This window comes from Pituophis catenifer, unplaced genomic scaffold, assembly GCF_029215685.1.
Source record: "Pituophis catenifer annectens isolate HBS135680 unplaced genomic scaffold, rPitCat1.0.hap2 SCAF_3, whole genome shotgun sequence".
Classification (NCBI taxonomy): domain Eukaryota; kingdom Metazoa; phylum Chordata; class Lepidosauria; order Squamata; family Colubridae; genus Pituophis; species Pituophis catenifer.
In genome coordinates, this window is record NW_027256883.1 from 110,815,125 (window position 1) to 110,831,686 (window position 16,562).

The 16,562-nt window shown below is 38.6% G+C and overlaps 1 protein-coding gene across 1 annotated transcript in view; it reads right to left on the reverse strand.

Annotated features, from left to right (window-relative positions):
• Window positions 1-16,562, reverse strand: part of ASTN1 (astrotactin 1) — a 220,058-nt gene that overhangs the window by 27,126 nt on the left and 176,370 nt on the right. Inside the window, 2 exon segments of the mRNA XM_070939234.1 lie at window positions 10,220-10,408; window positions 12,161-12,265. Of these exon segments, the coding sequence (XP_070795335.1) occupies window positions 10,220-10,408; window positions 12,161-12,265 (294 nt within the window).

Genomic DNA, 16,562 nt, shown 5'->3' on the forward strand with positions numbered 1-16,562 from the left:
GACTCTTTCCCGGCACAGACTTTGGATTTAAGTTAGTGAACATCATTAATACCCCTTCTCCAGATTTTTAAGATCTTTACCGTTGCTTTGACTCCCGCTCATTAATATAAATTGCCTGGCCAAGGTCAAAGCACTGTCCAAAAGCCAGAAACGACTACTTTGAATTTCCTTTGTAGAGATTTTGAACAATATTTAAACTTCCCCTGTGATAGCCGGAGGTCATGGTTTTTTTTTTAAAAAAAATTAGATTCTTGCTATCACGAGCATATGTTCTCTTATGTTCGCTTGTTATCTTTTAATTGGTTTCTATTCTAAATTTATGCCAACTGTTCCTGCTGGCAGCAGAGGCTGCTATTGAAGCTGGGATGGTGCCTTGTCAACTTTATTGATGCATGTGTGAAATGTATATTACCATTCCCATTTGCCTCTCTATATAGCTCAATTGCTTGCTGGGCTGCTGAGAAAGATTTCCCTATCATTATCCATTTATCCCTCTTTTGGAAGTGGCTAGTTCGGGAGTCTTTGTAATTTGGCAAAAACGCTCAAACGACTGTGGAATAAAAATTGTACAAAAAGAAAAATCTTGAGGCAAAATGAGAACAGAGACTATCCTAACTATTTTTTGCCAAAATAAAAGTAAAACCTAAAATAAAAGTAAAAAAGTAATATCCTTCCGAGGAGCCCACATATATGAAACTATTGCTAAAATCCACTCATTTAGATCCCACTCTTTCTTCCTATTTCTTATGAAGGATTCTGACTCCAAAATGCTTTGTTTTAGCAATTCAAGAATCCATATTTGAATGGAATTCTTGAATACGACAATAGAGAATTTGAGGGAGGAACCTGCAATGGTAAAATCGCCTACTCTTCTCAGTGAGATATAAAGGATAGAACTAAACATCCTTTAATATCTAAATCAGACACTGGTTGCTAGAAGAAAAGAGACATAATCCTATATGTTCTGCCTTGAGTTTCTGGAAATAGTGGACACCAAGATTATTGTATTGCTAATAGTAAAATACTTACCTGGGAAGACTCAAATCAATCTCCTGATCCCCCTCACAAAAGATCCTGGATAATATTACTTCTGCTGTATAGGAGCCAGAGACTCTGCATGCATGAAACACAACTGGCTAGTGGCCTAAATATATGAAAGCAGCTGCCTTGAGTCACAGGGAGGCTTGAGGCCTTGCGGCATAAAGAGCCTATCCTGTTCTCCTTGTCTCTCAATCCTTGTCCAACATCTTCTACCAATTCATTGGCATAGATTAGGGCTGCTATATCTGGATTGCCAAATATCTAGAATCAGTCAATGAGATGCAGAAACAGTTAACTCTTTGCCTTATATCTCTATTCATATCCCTGCTATCAGGGGTAGATCATGAATCAGCTTTCAGACAACGGAAACAGGGTGATGAGAAGTGAGAAATTTTTCTCACCTTTCCTGGCTTTGGGACTCTAGGAACCTAATCCCAGGAACTATCTAGCAGTCATAGGACACTTATCTTTTAGTACTTAAAAAAACTGCAACGTCAGTCATGAGCTTTCCCAGGGGAAGGTGTTGCACTAGCAGGCCCTCACGGAGAAATCCTTATAAGTCCACCTGCTTAACTTTATTTGGAAGGAACATTCAGAGTTCAATTACCAGGAGGATAGAAAGGGAAAAAAAGTATTTCTTTACATATTCTGACTTCTGGCTATCCAGACATTAGATCAGAACCAACATTTTCAACGGTGTAGAAATGAATCAATAGTTAGTACAATATCTAAAGTACTTATGTAAGCATTTGTGTTACCTAATCATATCAATCAGTCCCAGTTAATAGCCTTATAGCTTAATCTTGAAGATGACATTAACACAGTGTAATATATGGAACCAATCAAGAGGCTATGAGGATATTTATACCTGACGCTAGCCTAACGTTGTCAAGATAGGATTACACTTGGTTTTATCAAACAAACCTGATGCATATATCCTCAGGTATTGAGACCATTTGTTTCTCCAGAACCAACGATGGATAAAAAAAACCCCACTACTACCAATCTAGTATTTCTGTCTGGGCTAGGATTATATTTATTTATATTAATGTAATCAAGGATATGTTTAAGGCACTTTCAAAGAGAGAACTAATAAATCAAGGACATGAGAAATTAGAATTACCTAATAATAACCAGAAAGTCAGTTGGTAAATTTTTAATCCCATTTCAGGTAATATTGGAATAACAGAATAACAAAATTGGAAGGGACCTTGTTTCATAGGACTTAAGTAATGTTTCTGCCATTTTTGCCTAGATTCTGGTTCTTGTATATCTCTGTCAAGATTATCTTCCTTAGACTCTATAAACAGCCACAATTATTTGGATCTTGCCAACTTTGAGGACAGGAAATACAATCATAGGGCTGCAAGGGACTTTGGAGGTTGTTGTGACTGAGGTCCACGTAGTAATTACCAAACACAATTCAGTCCTGAACAAACTTATTTTATTAAAACAGCTGAGAATTAATTCATTCTCAGCTTTAGTCCAAAACAAATTCTTCGGCCTTATCACCAACCTTTGATGTCTTTGGCAACCTGCCAAAGGCTTTTCTTGGCAAAAATTCCACAAAGTTCAAGAGATGCTGATAAGAAGCACTGGAATCAACGTTGCTTTTCTACAAAGAACCCAATGGCTTATTGATGCTCTTTTAAGTCTTATGGGAGTGACCAATCATCTTCTGGCCTTACTCCCGAGTCGTCCTTTTTGCTTCAGCTGCTCTTGCCTTCTGGCAGCTCTTTGCATGTGTGCACTAGGAACAATGCATGCATTGTTCTTCCTCCTCTCTGCTGTCCGCCTCTGGAGGCTCTGGAGTCCATGCATCGTTCCCAGATGGCCCTGGCCCCATCTCTGCCTCTGATGCAGAGCCCTCATCCGGGCCTTCCCCTGACTCCAGGACTGGCCCATTGTCCTCCCCAGCCTCCTCATTGTCTGACTCCACTGCCAGATCTGCAGGCTGCTGGCGAACCACAACAAAGGTCTTCTAGTCCAACCCCCTTCCCAAGGCTGGAGTTCTTGTATCATCCCAGACAAATGGATGTCCAATCTTTTCTTGAAATCCTCCAGCAATGGAGCACCCACAACTGAACTCTGAGAGGCAAGCTGTTCCATTGATTAATCATAAATTCTTCCTTATTTCCAGGTTGGATGTCTCTCTGACAAGCTTCTGACTATTACCCCATTGATCCCCCCCCCAATCTTTTCCCCCTGAGTTAAAATACTTCTCCAACCCACCATCTAATGCCCATGTCTATTTTCCAGATGATAAACTAATACCAATAACTGATCAAAGAAAACACCTCTGTTACACAGGAAAAAAGCAAAGAATGGGCCTATAAAGATATAGGACATTTCTTAACCTTCCCATTGTGCTAGAAATGGACCACGTCTGGCTGCCTTTGAATTGCTGCTTAGCAGGCTCAGGAGAGAAAGAAACAGAGATCGAGAATGGTTTATCTCTTGCAATTTTTCAATCGATACAAAGCTCCTGACATGCACTAAGGGGAACAATAAAGAAAGAAAGCAGAGCAGAGCAGAAAATGTGGCAGGTGACAGGACTGAAGAGAACTGAAATGAGAAACTTGGTGCAAGAAAGAAACTCAAGATCTAAAGAAACAAAGGGGTTGTGAATAGCATTGCCTGAAACATAAAAAAAAAAAAAGGGGGGGGACACTGTGTTTAGAAGATCTTGATACATGGCAGCAGAATGGGTGGGCCGGTGGAAAAGATAATTTTTAAACCACATCAAGCCCATCACACAATTAATGCCAAAGTAAAACTTCCAAAGTAAGATTGTGGTTAGGCCAATTGCAACCATATGCATTGATCAGTACAAGGTCCCTTCGCTCCTATGATTCATTATCAGGCAAGCATTGCTTAATTTCTCCCTAGACAATAGCACTCCCCGGAACTGGCTCTCAGCCATATCTATGCTGTACTTAGAGACTATGCAGAGTTTTGAATTTATATTGTAAGTTAAATCTACATTTAGAATACTATCGAAGTGGGCGATTGTAAAAGTAGGAGGGAAATTTCAAAAGAAAAATAGTTGGCAGGTAAAAGAATTAAGCATTCTCTTTTTTAAAAAAACATCCTTAAAACAAAATAATCCCCTCTTCCCCAAGGAAAGGACTGTTCAATAACAGACGTTGTGGCCAGAGTACCACTGGTCTTTGACCTACAACCATTTGTTTAGCAACCATTACAAAGGCACTTTAAAAATGCTTCACAACCATCCTCACACTTAAGACTCTCGTAGCATCCCACAGTCACATGATCAAAATTTGGACACTTGACAAATGGCATACATGTATGATGGTTGCGGTGTCCAGGGATCATGTGATTGCCATATACGACCTTCCCAGCTGGCTTCTAATAAGCAGAGTCAGTAGGAGAAGTCAGATTCACTTAATGACCATATAATTCACCAAACAACTACAGTGATTAATATACAGTGGCAAAAAAGGTTATAAAATTGGATATTACTTAGTTAAAAACCGCCTTTCTTAGTAACAGAAATTATGGTCCCAATTACGGTCAGAAGTCAAGAACTACCTGTATAACATGTCTTTTAACCTAAATCATTATAAGATGGAAATTCATATTTAAATCAATTAAATAGTCTATACAAAGCCTTGCAAAGCTGCCAACTTTGTAAAGTTGAAATAGTGAAGCCAGTAGCAAAATCAGGTAGGTAAACCAAGAAAAGGCAAGAATGACAAACTTTTCTCATTTTACCTATTTATCAAAGAATATGTTACTTCAGACTTTCCACAAAGAGTTAATGGTAATATATATACAGTAGACTGCTTCTGTTACTTCCATAATAAACTTCTGCTTTGGATGATAAAAGATCATGTTTTGCTCAAGTGAGCTTCATTGCAGACAAGCCTCTATGTCACCCCACTCCAGCATTCCGCCACACTAATCCCCAATACAAGAAACTACATGCGATCTGTAGACAAATCATTCAGCAGTTGGTTTCTGAATCAATACAGGACCTCTAATTGAGAAGCAGGAAGCCTGGATGCTTTAATCGAGATTCTGGTGCCAAATTGGAGTCTGGATTTGATGGCCTAAATAGCAATTCTAGCTCTATAGTTTTTATGAAGTAATTCCTGGGTGCAGAGGAAAAAGGTATCCAATATATGGATATCAAATGACAGCAACTAATCAATTTTTCTCATCAACTTCTGGCAAATTTAATAAAAGTGCCAAATTGGCAAACTGTATTCCTGATCTTTGGACATGTCTGTGGTCTATCCATCTTTTCCAACTGACTGTTAATGAACTTAAGCACTCTAGTAATAAAAATGGGCAACTTCTGCTAACCCAAAGCCTGCTAACCCAAACTTCTAATACAGAAGTTTAACGAGTTGAGAAATGATCAGAAAGGAGTAGAAAGATATGACCATCAAGTGCAATCAAGAGATCACCTAAAGTCGTGATGGCGAACATATGGCACGCATGCCAGAGGTGGCATGCAGAGCCCTCTCTGTGGGTGTGCGCACCATCGCCCCAGCTCAGCCAGCTGGTCATCAGGTTTCCGAGGTGCGCATGCACACTGGCCAGCTGGTTGTCAGGTTTCCGGCACTCTGGTGTGCGCATACCTTCTGGTTTTGGCACTTTGTGCCTAAAAGGTTTGCCATCACTGATCTAAAGGCAAATGGTGCAGTTTTGCTATTGAAGAATGATTAGACACGAGGCCTCATAACCTCTGAGTCCCTGAGAAAATTAGAGGAAAATTGTCTTCCCCAACCCATTCAGTCTTTCTTCATATACTCCAAACTGCAGCCAAAAACATGTCCTGTTACACACACACACACACACACACACACACACACACACACACACACCCCTTTATTTCATCCCAACCCATGAGGGAAACAAGTTTCTTGTTTCTACCGGTGTTAAACTGCCGTTTCACCCTGATTTTGATGCTGTTCTAGGATAGCCTCAAGATATATAAAATCTGTTAGCCTTTGTCATCTTATACCTCCTTCTCTTGGGGTAATGTCAGCTGACTGCAGTGGCTTGTAAGAGAAACAATAAAGACGTGATAGGGATTGGCAATAGGAGACAACCAATTTCACACCATTGTGATTTTTCTGGTGAGTAGCACATTCTTGAGGCCAAAATAAAGACATGAGAACTGAGGGCAGCCCCAAAATCCTAGTTACCCCCCTGTAGTTCTACTACAGCAGATCAAATAAAGATATAGCAGTGTTGAGCTGAGCCCAGCAGCAGTATGCTTCCTGAGACTTAAGATAAATGATGCGTCCGCTAATAAATTTAAAATGGCATTTTGCCATTATAATGTCTGTTGCCTCATGTTCAGTCTGTTAGCATAAATAACCATTAAATCTTTCTTGGCAAGGCTACCACTTTGTTAGCTTTAGCCAGTAAAACCATTCATAGATTTGTGTTATGACATCCATAATTACAGAAATAAAGGGCATAAAAAGGATAATTCCTCAAATCATGGTGTATTGCAAAATTGCTCTTTTTCCTCTTCAGATAAACCAGCAGTCAATTTATCAAGTCCTCAAAATAATTTTTTAAAGGAAATTCCAAGAATAAAAAATGCTTCATAGGTTTAATAAGATTTTAACCTAAGTGAGGAACTCTCACAATTAATATTTGTTGCTATTTTACATAATAGGCACAACCCTTGGATTATTCCCCTCCACAAGATATGAACAGAAGCTTTAGAAGGGTTTATGCATGAGAACGTCCTAGTTAATTTTGCCTATTAGCTTCTATATTTTATTCACATAAATCTCTTGCTCTTTATAGTAACCTATCACAGACCATTTCCATAAGGATAATGCTCTGTTATATGACTCCCCATGGATATCTAATTGTCCTTGGGACTAATTCAATTCCAGACCAACATGTCCTTGGTTAACTTATCTAAAGGCTTTAGAGTTCCTATACAACCCCATCAGATTTCTGTTAGTTATCCCCAAATCCATCCATCCATCCTTCCTTCCTTCCTTCCTTCCTTCCTTCCTTCCTTCCTTCCTTCCTTCCTTCCTTCCTTCTTTCCTTCCTTCCTTTCTTCCTTCCTTCCCCCCACCCTCCCTCCCTCCCTTGTAGTTTTTATTTTCTCTAATTGCATAGTAAGATGTTCATGTGAAAAGTAATCCTGGCTTCATACAGATATATACCATTTAAATATATATCTGAGCACATACAGTATCTCTTGTTTCATATATCCATCTGCCCCATTTTGATGTACACATCATTATAATTAATTAACCCATTATGGGGGTGCGAGGTTGAGGGGGCTGAGGACTAGGTTAGTCCAAGGACAGCTGGTAAATTAATGAACTAGGTCAGATTTGAGTCATGAATTTTCTGATTGGTAAGTCAGCCTCTTGAACCACATTGTTACATCAGCTGGTCACATTGATATTGCAAACATGTTACTATTTACCTGTACTGCATCACTGAAAAAGTGTGCATGCATATGTATATGATATATGTTTGTGTTTCTGCATGTGTAGCACTGTAAACTAAGTTCTCACAGAGTTCTGTCAGCACCTTTTATGATGGTTGAATCCATGCTCAAATAAAAAGAAATTGAACAACAGTATGAAAACAACAGGATATGAGAAAGATTTTCACAGTGCTGTAGCCTATCCTTCATCTCTAAGCATTACTGCACAGACCCTCATGTTTTCCACCTTTAAGAACAATACTTTGATATTCCAACAAAACTGCAATCCTATAGATGTCTATTCAATAGTAAGCCTTGCCAGAATTTATTTAGTAAGACCTATTCCTAAATTGGTGAATTTAGAATTATTTTGCTATATTGCAATAAAAACTCCGGAAAAACCTCAGGCTAGACAATTACAGAAAGTTTGGTCCTTGATTGGGAATAAATTGCCAATCTTTGTCCTTAGCTAGAAAAAAACCCCCTCAATACCCTGTGAAAGAGCATCAGGGACATAATGACCAATTTACAGGTGAATGGTGAGACAGAGTGCTTTTAAATAACCACAAGCTTTAGAGAATGCAGCAGCCTCTCCATCACTAGATAATGCACACTTCCTTTAAAAGAAGCAGCAACACATTCTGCCATCTCGACTCTATCCAAATTTTGTCTTGTGCATGGGAAATTTCATGTCTCACAAAACTAGCCCAGGTTTCTATAGCACAAAGTTATCTTTTTAAATAGTTCTCTTGAATGCTGAGAAGTCCATGGGTCGGTTAGTTAGCATGTTTATTTATCATTTCGGCTTATAATGATGCTCCATTTTCCAGGATTCCAAACAGTTTATAAATAAGAACCCAATGTTAAAACATAAAAAAAGTATTAACATAGACATAACAAGAGGCCTCTGATGTATCACTATCTGGGCAGCAGGACCTTCAAGCACGCTCAGATGAAGAGTTATGTTTTCACAACTCCTCAAAAATATAATAGCGCGAGAGACTAGACTGAATGTAGGCTGTTCCAGAGGCAGCTGGGAAATAATTCAGGCATGAGTGACCATGAGCAGTGTCTCCCAATCTACGCACAAATCTAACTGGCCCTCAAGATGAGTCTGTGCAAAAACTTTCCAGCTGTTGATATGATGAAATATATATCTGCAGGAGCAGCGAGGAAGAATTTTGGCAACACAAAGCTTTCCCTGAAAGAGATCTGGATTAAGAGTTTGCATAGTCTCGAGCTGGATGGGGAAAGGAAGAAAAGGTTCATAATAGCCCTAGGATCCCTCAGGATATATCTAGTAGGCTAGGGTTAGAGTTTATAGCTTTAGTTTAGCAAGATTCTGTCCACTGAGAGTAAGTGAATAAAGGATTAAAATTGATTGGGTTTTTTCCCCCAGTGTTATCTCTTGTGCCTAACAGCTACCAATTTGTCAAGCAGGGGCTCGGAGCCCAGGAGGAAGGCTGTGGGAAAATGTTACCACATTCAGAAATAACAAAGGAAGGTCTCTAGATTCAAAATAGGCACTAATGTTGCTAGAGATGAGTTGAAGCATATTTTTCCCCATTCCGATCTTCATAGGATCCAGATGTTGGAAAAGGACCTTGGTAGCATTCTTGGTCAGCTCAGGCCAGAGATTATGTAACTGAGAAAAACTGCTGATTAGTGATGCTCCTAGTAGTGTTTTATAGAAGTTAAAAAGAAATGAGAAGAGAAATGAAGAGATGAAGTAGAGGTTTTGTGTAGACCTCTGTTCTTTCAACAGCAATGATTGGGACCACAAACCAGCCTTGGAGGAAAAAGACCCACCAAATGCCCCTCTTGCCCAAACCCTTTAACCTTTTAGTCCAGAGCTGATATCAAAATTGAGAGTATCAAGGGCTGCCAAATTTTTTTGCACAATACCTGTGCTAAGATATACAACCCACATCCTGAACCCACCAAATGTCAATCACAAGCATAATGAATAATATCTCAATTCTATTAATCATAATTACCAGATAATGATTTGACAGGGAAAGGGTTTGATGAACATGTAAGTAGATACCGTAGGTCAACTCACAGTTGCCATGGTGACCATGAGGTTTCCCCCATTCCCAGTGAATTGAAACCTTACAGCTTATAAATTTTTTTAATGAAACTTACTGCTGATTCCAGTAGCTAGTGTCAAGGTCAAGAAACTCAAGTAGGGATGAAGTTGTATAACATGGAGGCCAGTAAAAGCAATGCCCTAACTTTTTCCCTGGAGCCCACTCTTGAACAAACAATAACTCACAAATTATCTAAACAACAACACCCTTGATTGCCTGCAGAGTATCCCAGATGACAATCACAACTTTACTTCCCTCCCCTGGAGTTGTAGCTGATACAACTCTTGAAAAACAGGTGGACATATATCTGAGGGTGGAACAGACGCTTGTCACAGTTATATCTGCTCTGACATTCAGGTTCAAGTAAGATTTCCAATCCAGCGCAATTTTCTTCTTTGCCCAATACTTTCTGTCCTTCAAATGTTCTTCCTCCTTTCATCCCCTTTACAACCCCTGAGAGCTGTTAAAATGCAAACACTGCAATCAAAGTTTATGATGCAGATGAAGCAACCTTTTGAAAATAGTTCCAAGTGCAGAATTTTCCCGGCCACAACATAATCTTTACTATCACCTCTCCACACTACTGATACTTGCTTTTCTCTACCCTATTGTGTTTCAGTGTAAAGAAGGTAGCAGAAATGAAGCTTACCTTTGCTAATATCTTCATATTCCAGCCAGAGCTGTTTTTGGACTTGTTTGTTGGGATACCAGATAGAGCAGGATTCCTCAAATCCATAGACAGCTTCCTGTATATAGTGGTTGCCAAAATGATCCAGCAGAGCCACAAAATCTCCTCGAGATGTTGCTCCATCCAGAGAATGAAGGGCATTGCCAAATGCTGCAGAGAACAGAAGTACAGCAAGCAAGAACTTAAAAGAGAGAGAGAAAGGCAGAGAGGGCAGGCAGACAGACAGAGAGACATTTTTCTACCACATTTAGATGCTTCTGGAAGCTCACAAGCAGGTTAATAATCCTTGCTCTCCCCAGTACCCGACAGTCTATATGTAAAAATAGGTTAACTGTACTTAATAGAACTGATATTTAAACAAGATCAGTGGCTATTTCCAAATGTTTCAGGACCGAATTCAGTGCGTAAAGAAGTAAATTGCCTTGATTTTAGCATGATAAAAATGTTTAATTTAGTAGCAAGCTTTTAGTTGTTTGTGGGGTGATGAGGAAACAATAAAAATTGCTCACCAAAATATTGTTATAGCATCAGTTCTCAAAAATTAAATTGCTACCTTTGATTGAATAATGTTATGTTTCTAAGGAACATTGTATATAGAGTTGCTAAGAAAATATCAACACACTATAATGAATGGAATAGATAAAGATTTTTCTCTATTAAAGTACTTCTTTCAATATTCAGATAAACTGTCTCTGCTCAGACATTTTTATTTAAGGTCGAGCTTCTGAGACTGAATACCCTGTGTGAAGCCACAGCAACATCTGCAACAGTGCCATCCTACGTGACCTGCTGGTCTATTTCCTGATGTTTTTCATTAATCATTTTGGGGAGAAAAAGCTTAAATATTTCTTAAAAGGATAAAAAATTACATGATGAACAGACAATATATGACATGGAATTTTGGCACCCTGTTTGTGGTCTTTTCCAAGCTGCTCCTAGAGAAGATTAAGACATCCCATTTGCTTTATTTCATCTACATGTTTTAAGATGCATAGGAGCAGGGGTGAAATCCAGCAGGTTCTGACAGGTTCTGGAGAACCAATAGCGGAAATTTTGAGTAGTTTGGAGAACTGGCAAATACCACCGCTGGCTGGCCCCTGAGTGGGGTGGGAATGGAGATTTTGCAATATCCTTCCCCAAAGAGTGGGGAGGGAATAGGGATTTTGCAGTATCCTTCCCCTGGAGGGGGGTGGAAATAGAGATTTTGCAGTATCCTTTCCCTGCCACCAAGCCACCCCACACCCACCAAGCCACCCCCACATAACCGATAGTAAAAAAAATTGGATTTCACCACTGCATAGGAGGGTCAAAGGGCACCAGATATTCAAGAAGGCAAATGTGACAGAACTCTGAACGAAGACCCTTAAAAATGTATTTAGTCTGCATTTTCAGCAAGCTCATTTGCACTCTGCAGACTTCCACTGTACTCATTTTTTCTGCTTTTATAATTCTTTGAATTGTGCAGCATGATTTTCAATGGAAAGAAATGCAAGCTGTACACAAAATGCATACCTTAGGATAAAATGTCATGATCTTAGTATACAATATACAACCGTAATACGCACTTTAATGTGAAAATGGTTTAGAATGGAACTATGAATATATGAAATTAGTATTCTCCAGATCAACTGGGATCACTAAATCACTAATCACTAAATTGCCATCCAACATTGGAATTGGGATTCAACAGATCTTTTGGGTATACAACCAGACAGATCTGTTCCCTTCTAACTCTTACTTATGAAATTGCTGATGACTGACTAAAGGAAACAGTGATGTCCAGAGCGAATAAAAAGTTAGAATGGCCGCCTTTTTGGCTGCTGTCCCCCACCCCCACCCCACTCCTCCTGTGATACTATGGCCAATCTAAAGCCACCTCACCAAGTACTGGGCATAACTTACACTGAGAGGTGGTCATTTGATTCAACCGAACATGGTACATAACAGAGCGAACCTTCCAATGTTGTAGCAAAGGATATCCAGAAATCTCACTGAAATTCACCATCCCTGTGGAAGAAACCATGGGCAAAATAAGAAAGGCAAAGATACTCAGCATAAAACATTTGCAACGTAGCAGTATTCTAAATCTGACATAGAATCTGAATTGATTTCCCCCTTCAGCAGAATCACAAGGGAAGTACATTTCTCACACTGAGCTATTTTAGGCTGCAGATGAAAAATCTGTTTGTTACAGTCACCTTATCCTGAATTTATAAAGCAGATTCAGAAGAAATTATCTGTTGATTTATTTTTCCTATGGATGTGGCAAAGAAGCGGTGATGCATTATGGGCCTGTCTCACCGTAGCCTGCCAGACCTCTCCCTGGGATTTCAATACAGGTAGTCTTTGACTTACAACCATTCGTTTAGTGACTGTTCAAAGCTACAACGGCACTGAAAAAAGTGACTTCTGTCTGTTTTTCACTTACGACCATTGCAGCATCACCATGGCCACATGATTTACATTCAGATCAGTGGTGGGTTGCTCCTGGTTTGCACCGGTTCGCAAGAACCGGTAGTAAAAATCTGTAGTAGTTCAGAGAACCGGTAATAACATTGGCTGGCCACGCCCCCGAACCGGTCCCTGCCCGGTCACCGCTCGCTTACTCCGCCCACCTCATCAGAGGCTTTTTTTTGTTTTAATTTTAAAAGCATTTTTTCTACAACCTCTTCGGCCGAAAAAATGCTTTTAAGAGTAAAAAAAAAGCCTCTGATGATCGCGCGGCTCAGCTGGGATCATCAGAGGCTTTTAAAAGCATTTTTTCTACAACTTCTTCGGCCGAAGAGGTTGTAGAAAAAAAAATGCCTTTAAAAGACTCTGGCGATCCCAGCTGAGTTGCCTGATCGTCAGAGGCTTCTAAAAGCATTTTTTTCTGCAACCTCTTAAGGTTGTAGAAAAAAATGCTTTTAAAAGTAAAAAAAAAAAAAAGTTGGCCACGCCCAGCAGTCACATTACCCCCCCACCAAGCCACACCCAAAAATAAGCCATGCCCGCAGAACCGGTAGTAAAAATTTTTAGAACCCACCCCTGATTCAGATGCTTGACAACTGGCTCATATTTACGACGGTTTGCAGTGTCCCAGGGTCATGTGCTCACCTTTTGCGACTTTCTGACAAGCAAAGGCAATGGGGAAGCCAGATTCATTTAACAACTATGTTATTAACTTAATAACTGCAGTGATTCACTTAACAACTATGGCAAGAAAAATTATAAAATGGGGCAAAACTCAGTTAACAACTTAGCAATAGAAATGTTGGGTTCAATTGGGGTCATATGTCGAGGATTACCTGTACTCTCATGCTGTCTACATGAGTGCTAAGATATCTGGGTATGAATCTATCCCATGTAGAAGAGTCTTCTTTTACCATTTGTTCTTACAATGGGAAATGCCCCTCATCTGGATGGGACAGAACAGGAAATCCTCTAAACTGTCTCCTTTTAAAGACCAGGACTAGGTGGACTTGGGGTATTAGGCCCGATTACAAACCCAATTCAAATCAGAGCAGATATAATATTATACAAAACTGAATGAGCAGCAGCAAATAGAAATAAATCCTTTTCATATAGTTCAACTATACCTTCCCAGGTAACTTTACTTCAGTAGTCCAAGTTCTCCCAGGAGTTTCTGATATCAGCCTAAATTCCTCAGCTTAGTCCTATAAAATATGTTTTCTTAAGGTGCTCACTCACTGCAAGGCTTCTAAGCAAGATTCAGAGAACAAAGAAATACTCTGTTTCTTCTTCCCTAATCCGATTTCCTTGCCCCTGACTGGAGAAGACAGTGGCTGTGATTGGCCAAGGAAGCTATTAATTCAAAATTAAGAGGCCTTAGTTACAGCTAGCCAGCAGGCCATTCAAAATTAAAGTCCCCGTAATGAGTACAATGTGTAAGTTTTTTACCCTCATTACAAAGCATTTAAAAAACTATTTATTTATTAAACAAAGTAAATGGCTGCGGCAAACAGGAATTGACAATGAATAAGAATGAAAACTTAATACAGTTATCAAACCAATTTAAAGTAAGGACAAACGAAAGCATTCAATTAGAATCCTCGGCCTTGATTCTATAAAATACTCTTATTACCATTTCTATTGAAAATCAAAGCTGATGCATATTACTTTCTGCAGACTACCCATTTCTCCTACCCATATTCATATACGTGCCTGTTTATTTATTTATTCGATTCAGAGGCTGCCTAATTCCTTAGCACCTTTGGGCATTTTACCTATAGCCATTAGATTATCAATGTTTCTTTATGGTGGGAAATTACGCACTGGAATCAACTTCAATAAGAAAAAAAAAATACAATCATACCTTCTGAGACTCATATTCTCTACACTAGAGAGGTCTCCAGGACATTTCTTAGATTAGAGACCGTGCTGATTAATAGCAAAATAAGAGTTTAGCAATTCTGTCTGTCTGTCTGTCTGTCTGTCTGTCTGTCTGTCTGTCTGTCTCTCCTATCTATCTGTCTGTCTGTCTGTCTGTCTGTCTGTCTGTCTGTCTGTCTGTCTGTCCAGCCATCCAGCCATCCAGCCATCCAACTATCATCTATCTCATCCGTAGTCTTCAATTTACAATGGACTTCCCAAAACCTACTCATGATCCAGTTTTAAAGTTATACCCATTGTAGCACCCCTGTAGTCACATGGACAAAATTCAGATAGATTTGCCCTTTCACTTGACTGCAGGGCTCCTGCAGCGCTCCTTCCTATCTCTCCCCCATCCTGCCCCACCAGTTCCTCACAGGAATAGGTGAAGAGAAGATTGTGGGATCCGATAGGGTAGGAAGCAGGCCTGATTTTCTTAAAAATATGGGTTACAAAAAAGCCATGGAGATTATTATATAAGCATTAGAAAATACTGCTCTTCATCATAACTTCAGCAGCCCCCAGGTTACATCAACACCTCATCAAGCTGAAGGTAACACAACCTGCCTGCTATTTCAGTTATCCTATATCTATTACTGATAGGATTTTTCCAGAGCACATATAATGTCTTATGTTTTGCAATTATGGATCCCAGATGTAAAAGAATTCCTGTAATGCTTCAGCAATGCCTTTGTGTCTCTCAGGGTCTTCAAACTCTAAACGTGTTTTTCTAAGGTATAATATTTAGGTGGAATTGCATTTTTAATTAATCTATCCTGGAAAGACTGATTGGCACTCCAATCAGCATTATCAAAAAGTTTTCTTAAATGACCAGTATCTGACCTGAACTCATCTCTTAATTGCTAAGTTTTGTGCCTTGGCCATACCCACATTTTTTTTTCTCCCAAAGAATTGTTTTATTGCATCATAAGATATGAACAATATATTATAAAATAAAGGTATTAGCAGGGTATAGCAGGGTACAGGTATTAGCAGAAAATTCAAACAAGAAATTGTTAATACTATGATGGTTTAGATAATTTATTAGATAAATTAAACTTTTAAATATAAGAAGAAAAAGTTTACATCAATCTTAAATATAATTTCTAAAATGTTAAAAGAAAAAAAGGAGCTGTTTGGAAAAGTAGGTAAGTAATTGATTTCTAACATTACTCTTTTTTATTCCTTTTTGTACAGAATATTTTTATATATTCTGAAATTATATCTATTAAAAATTATAAATTTCATTTCAAATGTAATTTCTAAAATACTATAGATGGTGTTACATATTTTTGAGATTTTTTTTCTTTTTTTACTTTACATGTCTACCATATTTGTTAAAATATGCCTTGTGTTTCATGGTATTTCCAAAGATTTGTTAATTGAAGCACATCGTACTGTGAATTGTACTTGGGTTGTTTGAACTTACATTGCATTTATTTTGGACTATAATAAATGTACTATTATTAATATATGTGTTTATTTATTAAAAACAGGCATCAAAATATTTCAATGGAGTTTACAATCAAATATATGTGGTGCAAGGCAAGTTTCAACATAAATTCTAATTTAGAATTTGGTTTCAATTTTTTTTTAGTCTGGAAAAAAAACACATTTGACCTGAAATCAATATTCTTGTATCAAAATTCTTTATCATATTCTGAGAAAAATGAATAGTGGTTCTATTTCCATGAACCATTCATAACTTTGATCACATTCCAATAACATATAAATCATCCCCTTGCAATTGTTTTTGGTTAATTTTTTGCAGATCCTTTGAGATTATACTTATTTCTTAGACTTTTATACATCTTGTAACTGAGCCAAGGAAAGCAACCATTTGCTGCATAATAAATAATTGTGTCCAGTTTCCCAGGCACAATAGTTCAAACTGCAAACTGGCCAACATGCTTACTAATTAAATGCTCCCTTA